At 35.0% G+C, this 24,950-nt stretch overlaps 1 protein-coding gene across 2 annotated transcripts in view; it reads left to right on the forward strand.

Annotated features, from left to right (window-relative positions):
- The window catches only part of LOC143151346 (uncharacterized), a 147,408-nt gene that overhangs the window by 92,683 nt on the left and 29,775 nt on the right, over positions 1 to 24,950 (forward strand). For both annotated transcript variants that reach the window (XM_076320400.1, XM_076320410.1), the window contains one exon: positions 11,355 to 12,176. In XM_076320400.1, the coding sequence (XP_076176515.1) occupies positions 11,355 to 12,176 (822 nt within the window). The remainder of the gene's footprint in view (positions 1 to 11,354; positions 12,177 to 24,950) is intronic.

The raw sequence follows: 24,950 nt of genomic DNA on the forward strand, positions 1-24,950 counted from the left end.
TGTCTCATAATCGAAATGGCTGCCGCCTACATTAACCCTAGGAAGACTTCTAGATTATTTGCAGCTTAATTTGCTTCGTTCCATTCTTAAACGTTTGCCCAATCGTCACGTTCGTTCAAGTTTCGAAATATTCTAAATTCATTCAATTCCAATCACTAGAACCAAAGAAATCAATCCACATTAGCCTCCGATTAAGAAATTTGAATAATGTAATACAAGAACCCTCGTATTTTCTATACTTGTTAATATTTTTTCACGAAAATCTACAGAGATATTGTTCAAAGTGTGCACTTTTAATGTACCTATGAAACATTTATTTCGATCGTTGCGTATCGTTGGAAAAAATTTTCGAATATTAGCATTTTCTTCAGCTCGAAAGAAGTACTGTGTACTCTTCTTCAACACTAGAACCATCGATTGATTTCACTATATTAAAGTGTTCCTCGTTTGTATCTCAGGAGAATCGATGAAGAAAAAGAGAAACTTATGAAATCGATCGTATCCATAGAATAGAAGAAGTCGTGTGTTTTGAAAATATGTTATGGAATTTAAAGTAAATTTCTTTGTCGAAGCAGTCGGTATCAGTCTTTTTCACCGGTTGGTAGATTTGGCGTTGAACCTCGAATATTTTAATTTTGGATAGGAGACAAATGTTCCGTCGCGGATAGTGAAATTTTGCTGGAAAAATCGCGAAGAAGGCTCACGATGCCGACGGTCAGGGCCGATGAGCTTTAGTTCAACGATCGTTCCGCGAGCGGGTCTTAATTTATGCGCGCACCACCTACATAATTCATAACGCTTAGATTCAGTAACAGTTCGAAGACAAGAAAGCCTCGCGTTAGAAGGTTTTGCCCGCAACTCGTGAACAGATTTGGCCCGATTTTTTCATATCATTAACGAATAAGTTGATTCAAATACCTTGCTTCGTAACGGTTAAGGTTATACCTTCGTTGTTCCTTTTATAATAATAATGTACCGCTTCAACGTACCGTGTCGAGTCAGTTCTTGATCGTTGATCGAAATTACTAAGAGTTTTCAAACGTACGTCATAGCTATGTCAAAAATTCCCAATTCTTAAAATTAACGAAACAGTAACGTTACTATTTATTGTCTGTGTTGTTATCGCACGTATTACAGATAACACTGATAATTTAAAAAATATTAATTTTCCTCCGGTCTTTGAATGTTTGATACATTCATAGACTGCAAGGAAATAGAAAGGTGCAGTTCGATGCACTTAACGGACTGTATCTGTAGAATTTTTTATTGGTACGACAGAAAGAAAAATTTAAAGAAAATCTATTTATTGAAAGAGTATATTCAGTTTTGCGCTTAGTAAAAAAAAAAAAGCGTGAAAAGTTTAAATTGAAACAATAGGAAATAATTTGAATTGAATTAAATTTGGTTAAAAGTAGAGACAATCTTTAAGAGATGGTACAAAGAAAATTAAATAATTTAATTCTAGCATAATTCGGGATACATTTTTCTTTATCTAGGGAGTCTAGGACAAATTTTTCTTTATCGAGGGGGTCCGCGACAAATTTTTCTTCATCGAGAGAGTTCGTGACAAACTTTTCTTTATCGAGGAGATTCACGACACATTTTTCTTTATCGAGGGGGTCCACGACAAAATTTTCTTTATCGAGGAGGTCCACGACGAAATTTTCTTTATCTAGGAAGTCCACGACATATTTTTCTTTATCTACGGAGTCCGCAAGAAATTTTTCTTTATCGAGGAGGTCCGCGACATATTTTTCTCTATCTACTGAGTCCACGAGAAATTTTTCTTTATCGAGGAGGTCCACGACAAAATTTTCTTTATCGAGGAGGTCCACGACAAAATTTTCTTCATCTAGGAAGTCCACGACATATTTTTCTTTATCTACGGAGTCCGCAAAAAATTTTTCTTTATCGAGGAGGTCCACGACAAAATTTTCTTTATCGAGGGAGTCCACGACAGATTTTTCTTTATGTAGACAATCCGTGACATATTTTTCTTTATGTAGACAATCCAGGACAAATTTTTCTTATATCGAGGGAGTCCGTGGTAAATTTTTTTTTATCGAGGGAATCCAAGGGACAGCGATGTTTGAGAGCCACTGCTCTGCAGAATTGCCAGGTGAACCGCTTTTCGCGCCCAATCCCAAATTGCATTTCCGTATGGAACACGTAAAGTGATTCGTGCGACTGAACAAGTTATTGATCGACCGAATGCCCATCCGGTTCGATACGATGCGTACTACAACCAACTGCCACGCACGTTTCGCTAGTGACCAATCGATAATAGTTTATTCGGCACCACCCACGAATTTCCATGGGCACGGCAGGCACGTGATACACAGTGAACACGGAAAGCACATTCGCACACCGCACCGCGTCGATACTGTTGTTTCTTAGAAGAACTCTTTGGGCGTAACCTGCGATTGTTTAACACGCTAAACGTTATTGTGATCACTGACGATAGGTGCTTCAAAATTACAACGATTCTCTAAAGCACTTACAAGACACAAACTCCAATATTTGTAAATTATTTTCAAATAACATTGCTCTTGTCAGTAATAGTATAAAATAACAAGTGTTCTTACTTTTTACACTACGGTTCGAACAAATACCGTGGATATCCTTAAATATGGAAATTTTTGGCACGATGGTCACTGATGACCAGTACCTACGAGACACGAATTCTAATATTTGTAAATTATTTTCAAATAACGTTACTCTCGTCAGTAATAGTATAAAATAACAAGTACATCGAGAAATTATCGAATGTTTCTATTTTTTACACCAAGGTTTGAACCAATATCGTGGATATCCTTAAGTATGAAAAATTAATGTAGCGGTTAACGTTGTTCGACTCTACTTGGAAGTATCATATTGTTTTTGTTTTTCAAAGTACGTAGAATTTCATTTATCGGAAAGAAATTTTCGTCGAAAAATACGTCGAAATTTTCGTCGAGAAATACGAAACTGAAGTGACAACGAACGGAAAGAATTTTTATAAAAGTTTAAATATTGCCATAACGTGAAACGTTTGCCTGCTTAACCGTTATTCCTTCGACTCAGGTGCGAGCTCGGTTAGGATTTTTTGCGAGTCGTGCTTAAATACTTCGACGCCGGGGGGAAAAATGTAATACGGCTCTTTTCACCCGTTTGCTTTACGCCAGATGCACGTGCGCAACGAGTATTTTACATCGTTGTCGTAAAAAAGCTTTTACCCGAACTACGTGGACAGAAACGTGTTAGAGTGGTTAATTTAATTTCGTAACTCTTAAGAGCGCCCTCGTAACGTGGCGCCCTGGGGCACGTGTCTCAGCCTTGGTTACAACTCTGTTTCCAATAAATATATATATATATATATATATATATATATATATATATATATATATATATGTGTGTGTATATTTCACGTTTGTAAATTAATTTAAATCAATCAGTACATCGAAATTTAAATAAATGTATTTATTAAAATTCAAGTTATTTTGAATAAAAGAAGGCAAAACAATTTTTTTGTATTGTTTAAGTTTTTTGTTTATTATACGAATAATTTTGTATTAAACACCGAATAGTGGCTCACCGGTAGTTGGTATTAACATTTATTATAATTTACCAGTATCTCATTCTCTATCACTCTGCGAAATCTCATTAGAAAGTCAATATTACATTTTCAAACCTTTGTTCTTGGACTGTCAAAGGCTAGTTGTAAATATTTCAATCGTTTGCAGGAATGTTTCTAGAACTATGGTTCACTGATAAAAAAAATGCTCGATTTTCCCGAGCTCTCGATACAATTTAGAAAGGAAAAAAACAACACCGATCGTGATCATAAGTTAATAATTTTTTAAATTACCAAAAGCAAAAATTTCAAAAGTTATTGATGTAAACCCAACATTTGCGACACGATCTGATGAATTTCATAGTAATTGAGAAGCCTTTTTAGAATTTATAACTCGAGATTTTATACTATTTGAAAACAATATTTTAGTAACATTGATATTAACTTTAACAAAAATATATTACATATATACACACGTACATGCATGACATAGAAGTCAACGTGTTAAAAAATAATAAGTAAATGTAACTTCGTTAACCAAGCTCGATGTACAATAACATTTTAGCATTTTATTTTTAAACTTCGCTTAAATTCGTGCAACTCGACATCGTACGTTAACTTCATTCGTGGAAATATAACTTTTTCTTAATCTCACCGTTCTCAAACGATTCTTAAAGCAACCTTCGAACGTCTGCGACGAACGTTGACTCGCGAGAAATAATATTGCTCCGTTTTCGATATGCTCGTGCAAAAGTCGAGGAATCGTGTAGGTTCCAGCGTGACTCCTCAAATAAGATAACACGTATCGTGTGCGCGGAATCAGTACGTCCGATATACATATTTCCATACAAATTTCGTCAACAGGATGCAAAACGAACGCGCTTCGAAAAATATCTCGATGGAAAAATTTACAAAAAAAAAAGAAAAAAGATACGAAGTCACCGAGAAACGGTGTATATACTTTTACATTTATTATTTCTCTTCCAAGATTTTCCAGCGACGTTTCACGGGTTAGCCGCATAAAAATAATGCAGAATAAAGGGAACTACGTGGCGTTAACACAGCCGTTTATTGTCCAACCGCTGTCGTAGTATCGTAGCGCATGTAACCCAATATTTCCGTGTAATTTAAACTCTCCTCGTCTGTAAAGTGCGTTGCACGATGAAGTGGTGATTCCACACCGTGATGTTAGCACGTCCTCTCAATTGCACAAACTTTTTACCCGTGGGTCGTTTCTCCTCAGAATTTCAAAGACGAAAGTATTTAATTCGTTTTTCAAATTCTGAAAATTATTAAACGAACATTGACGTCCTGTTATACATAGACTCTAAACAGTTATAGCAATTTTATGGATAGAACAAAGTTTTGTATCGACTTAAGTCTTACTTCTATCGAGGAGGAACAAATTAGGAATAAAAATATTATTTCTTTTCGTCGTAACATAGCGTCGGTATTTTCGTTAGTAGTTTTAAATTTTGCAAAGAAAATTAATCGATATATTTATCTAAAGAATTTTTAATACACGAAGTGCTAAATGAATAGTAATTCAGTAAAATTGACTAATAATAGTAAAATTGATTATTCATGAACAACTTCTGTTACGTGAGTTTTATACGGAGACGATATACAAACATTTATTTTACTATACGATGGTAAACGTTTCACTCGTGAAAGATAGTAAAATTTATACAGACAACGTTGGTTTAAATTTCAATATGTCTTCCAGACACGATTGGACCATAATGTTAGACATAGCTTGTGCCTGGGGGGCACAGCTGGACCGCAAAAGGTTAAGTCGGGCTACCCTATAAATACGTTCCAAGTTTCATCGCATTCTCTCCAGCCGTTTTCCAGTCACGTAGCAACAAACAGATACAATTGCGTTTTCTGTGTATTTTAAAGAACGAGCACTCAAGGTATTTAACAAGTCCCTTACACCGGTCCTCGTTTCACAAAGATAGCTTCAGGAGATATTCGTTTTCTTTTTTTCTCTACGTCTCAAAATTAGGTAATAATTGTAAATTTTTCTTTTTAACAAAATTTCAAAATCTTTGTAACTTCATTCGTATTTCAGCCTAATATTTTCAGACATATTTGAAACATTACACAGAAAATGTAAAGAAAAGAAATCGAGATTCTTTTTAATCCCTCCAACTGTGATTTGAATTGAATTTGAATTGAAAATTGACTTCGATTGTATTTCAATTATTGTAATTTTTGTATATTCTTGATTCGTTTATTCTTCAGTTTTTTCCCTCGAACCGTTGCTGCAAAGATATCTGAATTTATTACTGACTTGGAACGCCACCATTTTTTAAGCACGTTTAAAAAGAAATTGTACACGAGTTATGGTAGCAGATAAGTAGGGGATCGAGGTCTTAAGAGTGACTGTAGTGTTACACAGCTTCCACGTTTCTGCTGGCCACATAAAAACTGACGCGTCGGGCACAGTTAGTGGTCCTAACGAATGTATAATCCATGGGCCCGTATTTCTGCAACCTCCTGCATCGCAGAACTGCACACCGTATGCGACACGATCAGCTCGAATTTGCAATACAAAAAATACCCCATAAGAAACGTTGCAGCCACTGATTTGCTATCGTGCGGCTCCTTCGCGTTATTTTACGAATAATAAACATTCGACAAGACAGATCGTAGCCAACATATCCGAACGCTCTTAAACATATTTAGATGCATCTAAATATATTAGATGCATCTAAACATATTAGATGCATCTAAACATAGATGCATCTCACACACGCGCAATATTGACAAATTTTAGACACGTTTAGACGCAATTTACACATTTTTCCTTTTTCCATTAACTTTAAATAAATGTACACGGACGTTTAAAATTTTAAGACACCATTGTTTATACACACGCGAACGTTTTAATAAAAATACGCGTTAATCGGGTACTGAGTATAATTCAGGATGAAAATTATTGTATTTGGATTTAGATAATTTGTCGCTGCGGATTCTTAACGCTTTTCTCTTTTCGTGAATTTGGAAAAATGATAATTGTTGTTTAACAAAGGAAGCTTGCTATTATTTGTCCACAAAACAGAATCAAATTCAAATCAAGTAGATAATCGATCATCCTTGTAACGTATATATACACGTTAATCTATGGTGTGTGTTGTGTGTGAAATTTGTATGGGAGGATATATTGCACATATGTTTGTGCAGTGTGAGTCAGTCGCCAAACACAGGCCATGGAGTTAACATAGAAACGCTTCCCTCGCCAATTATACGAAATCGATCGGATCCGATTTAATTTCACATAATAGTATTCTATTACAAATCGAGCTCCTCGTTATCGTTAAGTTATCGTCCATCCACAATATCAACCGAGTTCATCGTCCTGAATAAATGTACGTTTCATTGGGTTTTTTGTTCCCTTGTTTTTTCACCAAATGGAGTATAAAGTGATTATTTTCTTATTGGCTTATGAGAGCAAACCATTCGAAAGTGTAACGATGTAATTTGTTAATTTCAATCTTTGGGTTCTGTTTGCTAACTCTCTGCGGAATACTTGAGAGAAAAATGAATACAATTGTAGCAATAAAATGGAAAAAGTAACAGAAATATATAAAAAGAAGAAGCGGAAATAGAGAAGCGAAAGAAGCAGAGTTACTATGTAATATAAAATCATAATTAGTTAACGAGGCTCTCTGCGCCACGATGAATCATATTTTTTTATTTTAAAGACGCGAATGATGTAATCCCACAGCAGAGGGAAATCCATGAGCGATACACAGTGGTTATTGTTCCTTAATTAGCTTTGAATCATGATTATCTTACTATTGCGCAATTCGCCGGAAGAAGTATAAAAAGGAGCCAGAAGATTAAGAAAATTAAAATTGTGAAATGAAAAAGAGTAAATACTGTACGAAAATATCAGTAAAATTCTTAACTCGGTACATATACAATCGAGTTATTCAATAATCTTCTGTGGTAATTTTTCCACGATAATTTACCATTGATTACCATCGATTGTTGCGTACGTTAATTTTTGTGCAAATTTACACTTCAATCGCGAACAACATTCACAATTGATCAAACAGTCGTTAGGTCTGGTTTAGATTGCAATCGGTTAGAATTTTAGATCTCTTTGCACATAGATCGATCTGTATCCAAGATAACGATCCAATCCATACATCTATATTACGTATAGATTTTTTACTAAATTGTTCGATAAGTTTCGTCGTTTTTTCCATTGTAAAAAAAGAATATTAAGACACTTCAACATTGAACAACTGTAAACATACATACATAATTTACATAAAACTTCACACCTGTTCATCAAACGAACTTAATAACTCCATTTCTTATCGAAACTTATGAAACGATCTATTACATATTCTTTCGCGAAGAAATTAACATTACAAAATAAAAATACACCGCTATGGTCGATGTGTAGATCGAAATAGACGTATTTTCGAAATTATGGACATTTTCTTACTTGGAAAATTTTCTTTCGACTTTCCCTGCGATCTTTCGCGCCCTCCTACTTTGAAAAACACTGGTCTAGACGAATGGGGGTGGGTCTCCGACGCGACGGTGGAAAAGCAGACCGAAGGAGAATTAATGTGAAAAAAAAAGGAGGGTGGTGGGTACTGGATGCTTTCCGTCGCAATGAAGTCACTGGCGCAAATGAAAGATCGAAATTGGGGAGCTCGAGACGATGTTGGAAAGGGAAACTAGAAGGAACGCGATAGGGTGAAGAAGAGGGTGGGATATAAACCAACGCAGACGTAGCGCATAGGTCATTGCACTTGCACACAGCGCCGCGTATTAAGCGGTATATATTTTCGCGGCTGTACACGCGCAGGGTGATTCTTGGAATTTGAATGCGCTATAGTGCTCTCTGCCGACTTCGATCAAACGTGGACAAAATTAACGAACGAAAACTCCGTATTATTTTTCACACGTTTCTGAACTCGAATCATTTATCGTGAGTTATCACGTGTAACAACGATATCGGTTATCGTATTTTCTAATCGAAATCAAAGCAGAGGAAATTTACAAATGATTTGTTCATAAGCATTTTCAAATATGTATAATAATTAATCTTCTCTGAATAAAACATCTTCTTAAAGATTAACTTAATTGTATCGCTAAAAGGGTGAAGCAACTTTAAATAATTTACTTTATTAGGCCCTTTACGTTCTTATAAAATATCAGTAAGTGTTAGTTTTGTGGAATTTTATTTATCGAAGAGAGACAATTTTCATGTTTAAGGGAAGAAACTATACGTGATGTTAGAAAGAAATTAGACTTCCAAAATAATTATTATTTTAATGAAAATATAAATCATTTTAAATGTATTTAATCTAGAGACTGACCTTTTCATTGCTGAATTAATCAGGATAAGAAAAATCTCTGTATCGAATTAGTTTTACAGTAGTTATATTTATGAATATATAAACAATGTTACAGAATTATTTAGAGAATTATTTAAGAGGCAACAAGTTTACATAGTCGATGTTTCCTTTAACTGGAGCACCTAGAATAATATTGTTACTCGAGCGCAGCTCGGTTAGAGGGTTAAACAAATCATAACAAAGAGAGGTAGACAAACAAAATGGTACGTGGAAAAGAAACAATCCCATATCTATGGTAGAGTGAATGGTTGAAACGCATCCTCTTGCTCGTGTCTGTGATGGACTAAACTGTGAAAGGGATAATCGAATAGAGTACCTGCTACAACCTTGAGAACGGTTGAATTTATGATCCCAACGTACACTGCCGGTGCATCCTGCACTCGCCATTAAAGTGCCTTCCATTCCATCCTGTTCCAGCAATTTCTCACACCACCGTCAATGTCTCTGCAAGATGTTCCATCAAATTTTATCACCGAAAATGTTTTCTTTCACAACTCCTAGCCTGGAAATTTACACCAAAGAACAGAAAGCATTTTTTGGAGAAATATTAGAATTCTTAGCAAAAAAAAAAAAAAATACAAAGAACGATGGAAGGAATAGACTCTGATCGAAAAAAAAATAAAATAAAAAAATTCCAACTTATTGACTCCAATTGTTTTCTTACAATTGACAACAATATATCTATCTATAAATATTTTTATAGATTGTCGAGGATTTTTTTACATTTTCGCGGAATTTAAATACATTTTCTGGATGCGATGCCGATGATAATGAAAATTTAAATTTAAATTTAAATTTAAATTTCAATATTATTTAAATATTGTTTCAGCGTCGATTAAGATTCTCGGTGTTGTTTCGATCCTAATCGCGGACCAGTGAAATTAATTTCGACCGTTTCAATAATAATAATAATAATATACAATAGCTTCGATAGTGACCTCAGTGACCACGATGCACTCAATTCTATTAAATTTCCACAATCGACGACGTTGCACCGTACTCGATTGACACTGCAGTAGGTAAAAGAATCTGCAGTTACATATTGTTATTTTCAAGTGTTTCTCGTTGCATTATGTTTCCACGGTTGCACGTGTAATACGATATCGGGCGGCAGACCGGCAATGTAATAATTACAATTACGTAATTTTTCGTTGAAGCGCTTCGGAGCACATGAATCACTGTTATCGCAACTGATTCATGTACCGTAAATAGCTGTTGTACCGCGAATCGAAGTAAAAAAAAAAGAAAAATAATAATACGAAGGAATATAACTGCTATCTGGCGTACGAACGATAAGCGATACATTATTTGGCAATTATTTCGGTTACGAGTTTCGAGTGACATAACGTTATTTCCAATACAAACCACCGGTGTCTGACTTTATTCCGTGCCAAGTTAAAACGTGGAACTAAAAATAAATACGGGGTTTCTAGGTAAAGGTAAACGTACGGATAAAAGGAGTCGATGAATTCTACCAATCCGTACTATTTATCGAAAACACGAGAATTCGAATATAACCTCGCAATTATTTTTACTCGACTACGATATATATTCGACAACTTTTCGAGCATCGTACGATTAAACTGGGAAATGTACAAATTTAATGGAAAATCACCGACACGAGCGGTTCCAATAATTCGATTAAAAATTAACGTAGATGAAAATTACAAGCGGAATACAAAAAAGATAAAAATTTCGTTGTAAAAATATTTATAAAGCACGATTTGCAATCTTTCGCGGAAAAAGACTATCGAAACACGTACAAATTTCGAAAATAGTATTTTTTTTTTTTTAACACTAGATTTAAGTCAAAATGACTGGTTCCAACTGCTTTTGTAATAAAATATAAAATTTACTTGAAATTCCATGGCACGTTTTTCGAAGACGTTATGATTTTTCTACTCTACACGTGTAATCGATTTTATAAATTCTTCTTTTTCCTCGTCGATTGATTTTCTTTTAGATATAATAATCAATATATATAAATCATGTATAATCGATATATAAATCAATCGACGAGGAAAAAGAAGAATTTATAAAATTCTTAGAGTAGAAAAATCATAACGTCTTCAAAAAACGTGCAATGGAATTTAAAGTAAATTTTATATTTTATTACAAAAACAGTTGGAACCAGTCATTTCGACTAGTTGGTAAAGTGTTAAAAAAAGAAGAAAATACCATTTTCGAAATTTATACGTGTATATATATATATAAATATATAAGATATACTTTAATATCGCGAAATCGGTAGTTCTAGTGTTAAGATTCGAGACTCGACGACCATCTCGAGCTCTCGATGTTCTTCCGTGGAACACGATCTTCATTTCGTCAATTCGACGACACCACGTAAAAACGATCACAGATCGAGAGAACGAACTCGACGTCACTGACCGAAACATTTTTCCTCGTTCTAGGCCGATTGGAATTTGCACATCACGCCCTGCTGCAGTGGGCGAAGCGCCAAGGATCCACGGACAACATCACCTTGATTGTGGTTCTGTTGACTCCAGCCAACGAGATCGCAGCCAGGCCGCAAAACGCACATCCGTTATATTGCACGAGAACGCATGATATACTCGAGACCATGAGTTCGAAAGACAAACCACTGTTCCCGGACATCGACGGCGCTAATAAATCGATCAACTCGAACATCATCGCGCTGAGACCGATGATGCTCGTCCAGAAGCCACGGGACAACAATGAGGATAACATACTCGCGGCCAGTAACGGGAAACACGAAAACGGTGACGCCGATTACGATTACTCGGATCTGGGACCGGAAACGGACGTAGACGCGACCGACGACGTTGCCACGATGCCCGTGAAGAGTCTGTCGTACGAGTCTCGCAAAGAGGACGACTCCAGCCACGACGAGGACCAACCTGACAAAGAGTCGAATATTCTCGACAACGATGCCCGTAACGACGAAACGAAAATCCATAAACGTCAATTGGACGCTGAGAACAATCGTAAGAAAATCGAGGACGAAACGATCGCCAAGTTTATCGCGTTGCTCAGTTCCCAAGAAACGGTACAGAACGAGCCAACGGAAAGAATCACCGATGGGAATCCCGGCGGGACCAACGACGAAGTTCGCGAACGGATCGATGAGAACGCCGACGAGGAAAATACCGAAACAGAGGAAGGGAATCGCGTGGCCGATGACGCGCAAGATGTCGTCGATGAAGCCGGACCTGTGGACTACGATGACTCGCCACCCTCGCCCCAAGCTAACAGTAAGTGCCCTCTATCCAGCGTGTTTCTATGAGCGTACACTGCGCTCTTGGATCGCCAAGTCCACGTTGTTCCTTGGCAAGTTCGTATTCCTGAGTTCTCGTACCGGTGAACGATCCATCCAGTCTCCAAGACGTGAATTGCACGGATTCGAATCCAAGGAAGACCGTTTCGTTCCTTGACAGTAGAGTTTCATTTCATTGCTCGGTATTTGTCCCGAGGTGGTTCGTGTCGAAGCGAGGATAAGGTGAGTTTCGGTGTGTTTCGAGAAACACAGGATTTTTCGGACTTGTCGAGGAGAAACGGTAAGAAAGACATTTTTGGTGGATCGCACTAACGATTGCCCGCTTGTATTTTAACAAGATTGGAAATATCCTTTGGAAAGTTTTTTAGTTTTTTGATTCGTTGGAAAATTGAAAAGCTTTGAAACTTTGGCGAGTGTGTTTACGTAGCTTCTTCAACATGTTTTTTTTTTTTTTTTTTTTCAAATTGTAGCAAATTAGACGTTTTTCATTTTGTTAAGAGTGATGCAATAGAAAGTAATGTTTTATTCAATTTTCGATACTATTCGACGAAAGTAATGGAATTGGTAAATTGATCGCACAAATACCCCTTGTATTTTAGCAAGATTTAAAATATCCTTTGGAAAGTTTTTTGATTCGTTGGAAAATTGAAAAGCTTGAAACTTTGGCGAGTGAGTTTACATAGCTTCTTCAACATGTTTTTTTTTTTTCAATTGTAGCAAATTCGTCGCTTTTCATTCTGTTAAAAATGATCGAATAGAAAGTAATATTTTATTTAATTTTCGATACTATGCAACGAAAGTAATGGAATTAATTGGTAAATGATAGCAAATATCTCGAAAAAATTTGTCACACATTTTGCTGTTTGTGCATCGCTTTGGTAAACGTTTCTATTAAAACGTATGAAACGATTCGAATTAAATGTAAATTTTCTAACCGGATATATTTTGGAAAAACAATTTTTAAGTATATTTAAATAGTGATAATTTAACGCCGCTCTGTAGTACTCGTTGAATATTTTTCATCGTTGTTCGTGAAGTTTGAGAAACACTGCTCGACGTTCTATAAGCAATGTCGTGATCGTGCATAACTTTACTACTCTCAGAAATGAAAATGTACCACTTTTCCTGATTAGAAGAAACGTACCTTTTTCTAATCAGGGTATCTGATGAAAAACATTCCTCAAAAAAGGGAAAGTTTTTAATTTTTTCGCTGAAATCTTTCGACCATCTTTTTCTTAGCTTTTGAAACACTTCCTTGAAAACATTTTTGGTCTTTTAATCAAAGTAACTGCCCACGGTTCTTTTTAAGTTTCTTTTTTAAAATTTGTCCAACCATTGCAACAAACGAAAATCTGTATGTGCCTGGTTCAAAGAATAGAAACGATGAGATAACAGTTTCTAATTATAGAGAACTCCTATCTGATTAATTACAGTTATACTTGCATAATCGTTTCCATTGTTGAAAACACATGTCTGTTGCAACGGTTTTAAAAATTCAAATTGGTTCAATTACCTTCACAATTCGTTAAACGTGTAACAATATCTTCGATTAGTGATATTTAAATAACGTGCACGATCAATAACGACAACACGGTTTGGAGAACGGTCGATTAATTTTGTTTACCTTCGGTGCAAGACAAATGTTTATTCGTTGCGTACAGAACGCAAAATAGAAGATAATTCCTATAGAAGGTTGTTTCTTGATCATTACGCGTAATGAAAAAATAACTCGGTTAATGGCGAAGCAGGTTACAGCAATGGCCATCCTCTTTGCCATATATAATTGCCATTACACAATTTTAAATTGTTCCTAATTGCCGCCATTTCAAAATATGGCTAGTAGAAAATATGTTCTAATAATGCGGTAAGGAATGTTATAATGGCCGAAGCGTCGTTGAAATTATTTTAACCGAAATTACTTGCATTTTATACGTAATTTTTTATATTAATTCGATGTACCAAAATTCGTGAAAAATTGCACCGTGATTCGTTAAGAGTTTCGTTATTGAACGAGGTACAATTTATTTGCATTGCGACGTTACTTATGGAATAATTCGATTTAACAAACTTTAATCGTAGAAAGCTTGATTGTTCAAGAACGAATTTTGAAAATTCATCGCGCGTGCATCCAACGATTGCATTGCTGCAACGGTTCTTGCGCATTCTTGTCTATAAATATTTCATTGATACTTCAAACACTTGTCAGTAAACATTTACAGTTTATACCCATGGAAAGCTTTAACGCCGACTGTATTTTGTAAACGAACCGGCACGATGTTTAAATTCAACCCTTGTTAATGTGAATTATCTTCAAGTTAAAATGGTTTCTCGGAGAACTTCTGTTTGTTTTTGTTTTTACACGAACTTGTACTTCAATTGACTAATATTAGTCCATTTTATCGGTTAAATTTCTTTATTACGAATCGTTGTTTATTTAGAAATTTGCACAACTCTCTTAAAGAAACCAATCGTGAAAATTTATTATTCGAAGGGTTAATTCAGACGATAAGCAAGTTTACAATTTCAAGAAATGTGAGTTTCTTTTTCCAATACTGTCTAAAAATATTAATGCAAAATTAAGGGTTTTATCAAACGATTGTTTCGAATCAGGTTTTTAAACGAAAGTAAACGAAAACTCGTGTAAAAGGATCTACTTTTTTCATTAATTTTTTTACGTAGGATTTTTTTTATACTTTCTTCCGTGTTGTAACATTCACGTCGAGTGGAAATTTAAATACTCCAAATTGTACCATTAATATCGAGTTATAAATATCGTATCGACGCAGATCTGATTCCAAATTAGAAAGATAATCTTGTACATATCGAGATTCGATATGTACATGTGAGACACATTAGTGAACAAAGTCAATTAAATGAGATTATTATTTTTCTCGCTTTCGAAATATACGTTAAATTCGTTAAACTCTTTTCATTCGATAAAAACATTAAACTAATGCAATTACCAATTTCGTTTAACTTTTTGCAAATCTTTGATGAATTTTTTCAAAAATAAATCGTCACGTGTGCGATGTTGTATAATACTACGAAGGATACTCGACATTGAAAATTTAAGTAAGAATAAACATTGTGCTAAGCTATAAATATAATATAATATTTGGACGTTTAATTATGATACGTAAGGACATTTGTATTTCGTATTTGTAGAATCGTGTGGTTTGATTATGTTTCTACTGTGCCCAGGATATCCTATAATTTGCAAAATTAGTGTCGAATTACTAAAGAAAAATTACTTTATTACTACACCCGATAAGAAGCATATAAGTCTTATTCTCGAGTTAGGTCGAAAATCTGACGCGAATATAGCCAATGATTTTGTAACAAAAGGAAAACAGAACAATGGATTTTGCTCGTGAACAGAACAGAGGGAAAAAGAACATGCGAATCGAAGCCGTACCACGTACCTCGAATTTCACGGGGAAGGCGACCAGTTAATTTCCCGATAACATCGCCGGATCTCCCTTGACATTACTGTGCTTCTTCGCGCTGAGGTTGAATCTCGGTGATTCGAAGAAACCGGTTAGAAACAGAACCGATACCGTCGAATATTTTCGACCAATGTCGCACGAAACTGCACTCTCTTGTGCCATGCTGGAGAAGAAACCGGCGAATTGCTGTGTCTTTGTATTTGCAAGCAATTGAACGTATTCATCGGACCGTGTTTCGTGCCTAGTAGATCTCGTGAAAATAGTTTGCAATTTTAAAAATACCTGCACATCATTTTTTTTTAAATTTCTACCTATTAGATCTTGGGAAAATCGTTTGTAATTTTAAAAAAATATCTGCACACAATTTTTTTTTAAATTTGTGCCTAGTAGATCTCGTGAAAATAGTTTGCAATTTTAAAAAAATACCTGCACATAATATTTCAAAACTCATGTCTAGTAGATCTCGTGAAAATCGTTTGCAATTTTAAGAATACCTGCACCCAATTTTTTTAAATTTGTGCCTATTAGATCTTGGGAAAATCGTTTGCAATTTTAAAAAAATACCTGCACACAATATTTCAAAACTTATGTCTAGTAGATCTCGTGAAAATCGTTTGTAATTTTAAAAATATCTGCATACAATTTTTTTTAAATTTGTACTTAGTAGATCCCGTGAAAATAGTTTGCAATTTTAAAAATACCTGCACACAATTTTTTTTAAATTTCTGCCTATTAGATCTTGGGAAAATCGTTTGCAATTTTAGAAAAATATCTGCACACAATTTTTTTTAAATTTCTGCCTATTAGATCTTGGGAAAATCATTTGCAATTTTAGAAAAATATCTGCACACAATTTTTTTTAAATTTGTGCCTACTAGATTTCGTGAAATTCGTTTACAATTTTTAAAAAATATTTGCACACAATTTTGTTTAAATTTGTGCCTAGTAGATCTTGGGAAAATCGTTTGCAATTTTTAAAAAATACCTGCCCACAATATTTCAAAATTTGTGCTTAGTTAAATCTCGTGAAAATCGTTTGCAATTTTAAGAAACAACTTGACCGCAATATTTCACAAATCGTACCTATTGCATTTTTTCATGAAAATCGTTTGCAATTTTGAAAAAACACTTTCACACAATGTTCCAAAATCTTCCTTAACTCGTCTCGTGAACCATGCACAAGAAAAAGCAATCCACGGTCGAAAAGTGTTTCTTACCTCGTACTATATCCCTTGGAACGGATCTCTTTGGCTGCCAACAGTACACGGCGTAGCGAATCCGTTAATGTATGTTGCAGCACAGATATCGATCAATTCGTCGGGAATACTTTTCCTTGATAGGATAGACGTCTGAACGTGTCAGAATGCGTTTGAATGGACACATCTGGCTACGTGTGCATTACCCTACGAACTGTGTTTAATTCGCAGTTACTGCTCTGCCAGACGTGTATTTACAAAGAAGTCAGTAAAGCTAATAAATATCGATGGAGCTGAAAATTATCAACGAGTTTTCTCGAAAATAATATTCTACTTTTTAGTGAAGTTTTTTTTTTTATTTTTTTCAAACAATATTCGTACTCAAAAATCTTAAAATTCCAAGAACTTTTCTGCAAACTTTAATGCAATCATGACTTATCTCAGAATGTAATTTTAATACTTAAACCTTAAAAACACCAAGAACTTTTCATCCAGCGATCAATATTCCTTCATACGTTGTCTAAAATATGTTCAGTGCTCTCTACGAATCTTTCTTTACTTAACCAAACTTCAATGCAACCACGACTTATCTCAAAATATAATTTTAATACTCAAATCTTCAAAATCCGTCGACGAGGTAGACGCCTGTTTCTTTTTTTTTTTTTTTTTAAACAGTCTGTAAACTCTACAGTGTGGAACGTGACTTTTTCGAATTTTCACATTCTTCTTCTGTCCCCCACACACGTGGAGTACCGGAAATAGCTTCTACCCTCCTGTAGTACCGACTGTCTTGGCGCGTTTAAGCACCGCGAATGCTCTTAACCTGCGCTTCGAATTATGTGCGCAGAAATATTCATCCGCCGCGTAAATGTAACCTCGTGTCTTGAATTTTCCATGAACCCGACGACACTACGCCATTGAACTTGTCTAACAATACGTTTCACGTGATTCGAGCACAACCTCTCGATATTGTTTGCTCAGTGTCAAGTTTGGTCATACCCCTTGTAGGTTTGTCGATATATGTGTACACCTAGTCTCATAAATATGGATGTCAAACGTGGGACGTCCGAACTCTTACGTGTTCTTTATATCGTTCAGAAACCCGGCCCACTTTCCGCTGCACTTCGGCTTTCACCACCTCGTGCCAGTCACTGCACTTCCTGCACTGATTGTCATCCGCCTCGCAAATCTACCAGCCTTCTTCCTAGGCCGCAATCTTTGTCGCCCTTTTCTTCTTTAATGGCCACTTTGTACCGATACTTTTGCATTTGGATTTATTCGAAAATTCTGTCTCGTTTCGAACGTTTCAATCTCGATTCGCGAGGGCGTGTCCGAGATAAATCTCCCCGTAATTACTCTTCTTGTAAAATTTCGAAAGTGTTCATCTTGTTTTGGAACACGACAATTTTCTCGTGGATACGAAAAAATATTTTCTTATTGGGTAGGAAAATATTTTCCAAAGTGTTCGATTTTGTCTTGATATAAATCTTTCCCCCAATTGGAAACTTTTACGAGTAACTTGTGAAATAATTGTACGGGAAGGTACCGATACTATAAATGATTCTCGAGATTTTCGAAATTAATAATTAATGTTTGAAACGACAGCGTTGGTTTTTCGTTCTTCTTTCTTCGTTCGATTCATCCGATCGTATCGATCGTTCTTACACGTGCTGTAATTAATACTGTTTTTGCATTATTTTATAATTGATTTACCTTAATTGCTATCCGATGTCGTAGCGGTGTAATAAATATTTCCTCTTTTAGAAAAAGCGCGTACACAAGTATTTTCTTTTTCTTGAAACTCGAGTTGAACACAGAGCTTACGTAGGTCGGATCAAGTGGATCGATTTTGTACTATTTTCCAAAGACAGTTCCACGTTATTGTAATTTATGTAGATCGCTGTAATGCAAAATGAGCGATAAAATCAATTTTTTCTAGATCTTTTACTTAGGCCGCTTTCATAATCACCGACACATATGATGCATGACTCATCGAGATTAAATCACAGCATTTCAACGTGTTTTCATTAGAAAGCGGTTATTTCGAGAGAATACAACACGTTGGACGGTGCGTCACACTTTGTGCCGATTAGCTCAACGAGCGGGGACAAAATTTTTCATTTCGTTTCAATTTCATAATACGTGTATTTCGAAGCAAAGTGAACCGAGTTACGAGTCGCATAAACCGAGGCCAAATTTTTCTGACTATAAATGAAAATAATTGTAAATTAATTCGAGTAAAAATAACCTTGACCATTATCACCTCTCTCGATACTTCAATACGTGTATATAATTTGCCTCCCTTCGATTTCATTCTACTTTTACAGGATTCGAAGCATGTACCGATTTGTACAAAATATCTTATCGTACGTGCAATAACCCGATAATTTTCGAGATATAAGTAACTAAAGTTATATACCTTGTAACATATACTCAGTATATATGTATATTTTTGTCGTTCAAGTGGTCGTGTCGCAAATGGTACATTACGTATGCTCGAGGTCGAGGATTCGAGTTCCCCCTTTACCGAATGTATACGTATATATATTTATTAACATCAATCAGAGAGACTAGTCTACGAAATATTGGATAATTATTCCGTGAACTTTGTTAAACCAGAACGAAGAATCTAAAAATCGCACAACGTTTAACAAATAGTATTTGAAGACTGTTGCTAAAAGTATCGCTGTGTTTGCATCGAAAAGAAAATGGTACACGTGGACCGCGTATCAAAGTTGTACGAAAACTGTAACGGTTGTACGACCACGACTCGAAATTGTACGCAACGTTGTTGCAGTTGCGGAAAAAAAAAAGAACCGTAAAAAAAAAAAGAAAAGAAACTATTCGGTGAACGGTACCCGAAACCCACGACCTCGAACACATAAACCGCCGTTTATACCGCTGCACCGCAAACTCCTCGATGACAGAAATTGATATTCATCGTATACGTTACAAGGTATGTAACTTTAATTATTTATATCTCTAAAATTATCGAGTTATTACACCTCTAATATCTTACACTTACCAGCAAGAACGTGTAATCTACCGTACTGTGACATTAGGTTAAAATCAGAGGGGGACAGGTTTGAGTGCTTCCTTTGTGAGCGAGAAGCAGTAAGAGCGAGCTAGAAACAACGAGAGCGAGCGAGAAACAACGAGAACGAGTGGCGCCGCAACTCGCTTGATGCGAGCGCTTTCAGGAAGTGGTGGAGATAACTTTGTGACAATCTGAAGGGGAATAGAGCGTATAAGCACAGGTCCAGAAACGCTTTATTGAAATATTTTTAGTAATTAACTTCTGTCAGGTTCTGTCAGAAAGTGACTCGTTATTTTCTGAATCACGTATGTGGATATAATTTCTGTAAATGGCTGTCGGGCACGTTATGGAAGATAGGTACAAAAATGATTAGGTCGTATTGTCATCGATGCTGAATTGTTCTAGGAGGTACAATCCGTTGATTTTACACTATTCTAACTGATAAAAAGAATCAATTCTGCATTAATTGAAGTTAAATCTAACTTAAGAATCTCTTAAGTTATACTAAGATAATTTTGCTCGTATGCAATGAGTGTGTTTCACAGGTAACATAAAATGATTTTACGTAAAAATTAACTTACGAAAACGTTGCACTTTAATATGTTGTCTATATTTAATCATTTGAAAATATAATTTTGTAATCTTAAGTTGTGTATCTTTTCTCGTATGATCATTTATGAAATCGCAGTAGTAGGTTGTTTTGTGTCTTCTACCAGGTTTGTTTCGACAAGAACAAACCTTACGATCCTTTTTCGTGCCTGTGAGAATCAGATAGAGCTTTTCGTTTAGCCGAATTTCATCGTAACTGGAGATCGTCATTATTGTCAGAATCACAGTCTCAGAGAAATTTGAGATCAATTTTATCTTATCACCGTTTTAAGAAATATCATTTTACACTTACTACGAATGAACATGAACAGTCAAGGAACCTATTCACGAATCGATACTGCACTTCAGATTGACACGTGAAACACCGTGGCGACTGATAGTCGCCTCTCGAGCACAAAGGGTTAAACAAAATCGACGCCGAGTTCGTAGATTGCTAAACACGATCTTCCATGGGTGTTGTCAGGTTTGCATTCTCATGTGAAAAATTAAACGAACATTCTTTTTTATTGTTATAATTTTTTAACAAAGTACTTTCGTTCCTATGTTTATATATCATTTTTTTCTCGATTCAATCAGTGTTAGACACACGTCGATTTACAATGACAGATATATGCTTACGAACATGCCAATAATTACATTTTCATTGTCTCTATTATTGTATCGATAATGTTTATAATTTAGTTATTTTTTTTTTTACATTTTCTTTCGTATCGTTCGTATAACTTTGATACAATGGACGGTAGAAAACATTTCGTTTTGAATATACAGATGACATTGTTGCGGGCACATACTTACGAATACTATTAAATTTATGCTCACAGCATTTGTTTTGAAGTGGTGGATTTCGCAGTCGGTTTAGACAGTGTCCACGTTAGAATTAAAACGAATTAGTCATGAGTTTCGGTAGAAATACAAATAACGCTGAAATGTAGCTCTTTAAAAATTGACTTATCGAAATACATACCAAAAATTTCCATATGACATATTAATATTTAGAATACTGCAGAAAATTTTCCCCGTGAACCAAAGGCTGTAAAACGATTATCATTCAAAAAGATCGTCTGAATCATCAGGTGTCCGAAATCAATTATTTTAAAACTTACTAATATTCATAGAGCAATACAGCCATACGTATGTCATTAAAAAAATTGCAAAAATAAATTAATTTACATCTTTCCTATGTAATATTAGCAACAATAGAATCTAATGTATAAAAGTGTTCGTAAGTATATGTCCATCACTGTACACAAGAAATAAATTTCAATTCTTTATGCAAATGAAACGATTTTATTCTTTATGCGAATGAAACGATTCTATTTGCATAATTATCCAAATAAAGATACAAAATTATTCGAATAATACTCATCTCTCATTTCTAGTCATAGAAACTATCGGCACGGTTCGATCGAATCTATTTTAAGACAGCTTATACATATAGAATGAAGAGTATTTCGAGATTCAACGGAACGTTTTCGAGGAAATCGAGTTCAAAAATTCACGAATTACACGTGCAGTCGGGTAGAAATTAACTTAATTATTACCCGACGATTCATCGTTTACGCTTGTATTTGTATCTGTGAACACGATGGTGGCAATTGGAAGTTTCTTGAATTCACCGTCATTACGTGTTGAATCGACCACGAGGCAGTAATTCGACCTTCAAGATCACCATAGACCGTGCACCACTTCATTCCTATTTATGGAGCGATGTTAAAAAAAATGTTTATCTTGAGCATAATGAGAATTTATTCTTCCGTGTCAATTTACGTAATTTTCTCATACTGTGTTGGACAATCTACATCGGTTCAAGAACGATATTAAACAGTGAATGGCATCAAGAAACAATTAAACATTTAACCAACTCTGTGTCGTGTTCAATTTAAAGAAGGAAATAAATATACACCCAGAGATGTGTAGAATTTTATACGAATAACGGACCACGAATAAAGACACTCGTAAATGTTTATTCGATCAACGGTTATTCGAATAAGTTCTCGTTCGTTTATCATGAACCAATCAATTCTATTTATGGAACAAATAAAGCATGAAAAATTTACCTTTTACTCATTATTCGAAATTTGTATTTAAAACGCAGAAATTAAATAAGAATTTTGTCCGTCCCTATTTTCGACAAGACAATAAAGAATTAAGAGATTCTATCGATTTTGGTCCTATTTAAATAATTCAAAATAGTTTCACATAAAGCATTATGAAAACGAATTTAAGTGATATTAACGATCAGGTGACACTTCGAATGCTTGTGAAAGTTTCGATGAAAGAAAGACTGGTAGGCGTGCAAGAGGAAAATAATTAGGGAAAATAAATGAATAATTTTTTTACTTTTAAATGGACTTCCTGCAAGCAATACTTAACCCTTTCGCCGCAGGAGACTTCGGTGCAAAAGGCTCGCTCTGTGCGGTGAACTCATAATTGCAGTTGGCGCTATATGCGGGAGACTTTTCCTCGCGCTGAGTATACATGCGTATGTATGTGTATACACATATATATCGAGGATTACGCGATCAGATAGGTCTTTAGAAATATAAAATTTTCTATAGCGAAATTGCGTTATAAAATTTTATATTATCATCGACGTGGAATGATTTTTGTACCGCGTATGCAAAAATGATAAAAAAAAATATATATATATGTACGTATGTATGTATGTGTTTAGATACACTCGCTCAACGCCCATAAGCGTTCACCGCCCGCGGTGCATTGATCAGCCGGCTACCAATCACAATGAAAAGATTGATTCACTTTGTAAACACGTGTTGATTCTGTTTACGAAGAAGATTCAGTCTCAATCAAGCAAAATTTCCGTATGATCGTACCGACTGGATTTCAGTTCGACAAACAGAATGAAAAAAAATGTTTATTATAAAAGTGACGCAAGCCCATAAACATAAACGTTCTTATATTTCTACAACAACAATTTTATTATAATATAAAAACACGATAAATTTATTGCCGCGCATACATTATCTTTCACAACGACGGTGATGGTAATGAAAAATAACGACACACGTATTTTAATTAATGTAACAGCAAAAACGTGAACACGGTATTATAAATTATTTTCTGTGAAAATTATACAGTCACATTTTCGGGCACCTGTCTAGGCTTTTGCGCGGTGTCGAGTAAAAAATGTTTTTATTTTCTTTCTCAAGTTTCATTTTGCTGACATACAATCAATAATTTCTTTTTTATCATTTTTGCATACACGGTACGAAAATCATTCCACGTCAATGAAAATATAAAATTTTATATCGCAATTTCGTAATAGAAAATTTTATATTTCTAAAGACCTATCTGACCGCGTAATTCTCGATTGTTGGAAAGAATTCAAGTGTCGCTCAAAATTGGAGAACGCGACGAGTTACGAAGGTACTTTTCTATCTCGTTGGAAACAATAATGGTGCACAATCCACGCTTTTGAAATTTGACAATTACGAAAGAATTGTAAGCGTCGATTTTTGATAATCGAAGAGAAATTTTTTCCGTGTAATATCTATGTTTTTTAAACGTCTGATAAATTTACTTATCGATGATCGCCAAAAGCAAAATACAACTAGCCAATTAGCGCTTATCGATATTTTTCAGTCGATTGAAATACAAAATCTTCGATATCTCGAAAGAAAGATAAATGGACTTACACCACTTTCATAATGAACGGTTCAATTCTCGCTGCGAACTACTTAGAATCCTGCACGCGATCACGTTTGAGGGGAATGAGACGTTGAATATTTTCGTCGCTGTGCAACAGGAAAGCGTTACCGACTGTTTTCTTCGAAGCACAGTGCGATATTAAAAAAGGAGAACCGTCATGACACTTATGTGCCAAAGAAGCCACGTATGCCGTTCTTGTATGCACGCAGTTATTCACCGTACCACACCCCTCTTTTTCCTTCTATCTAAATTTATCTGGGCATGTAGCCGCAAGGTCGTTTTACTCCTACTGTGAATTGTATGGATTTCCTTAATATTTAATTACCAATTACCTATTTATTAAAGTTTGATATTAATCGGATATTAAATAATGTAAAAAAGCAATATCACGCAATTCTTAAAACATTTAACGATACGAATCATCATATTGTGAAACTATAATTTCATAACATATTATGTTAGTCTATTCAATTACCAATTACCTATTTATTAAAGCTTGATATTAATCGGGTATTAAATAATGTAAAAAAGCAATATCACGCAATTCTTAAAACATTTGACGATACGAATCATATTGTGAAACTATAATTTCATAATATATTATGTTAGTTTATATACATTTTCTTGACTTTAAGGCTTATGGAATACAACGAAATATATTTCCAGCATAGTCCACGTTGAAGTTTTCTCAATAGTAATTTCTGCATGCGATTTTAAATATCTTCTTTGCATTGTTTCTGTGCTTGCTATTTACAAAAACGTATAATTCAATTACAGTCCCGGTGAACAAAATA

The sequence above is a fragment of the Ptiloglossa arizonensis genome, chromosome 1 (genome assembly GCF_051014685.1).
Source record: "Ptiloglossa arizonensis isolate GNS036 chromosome 1, iyPtiAriz1_principal, whole genome shotgun sequence".
Classification (NCBI taxonomy): Eukaryota; Metazoa; Arthropoda; class Insecta; order Hymenoptera; family Colletidae; genus Ptiloglossa; species Ptiloglossa arizonensis.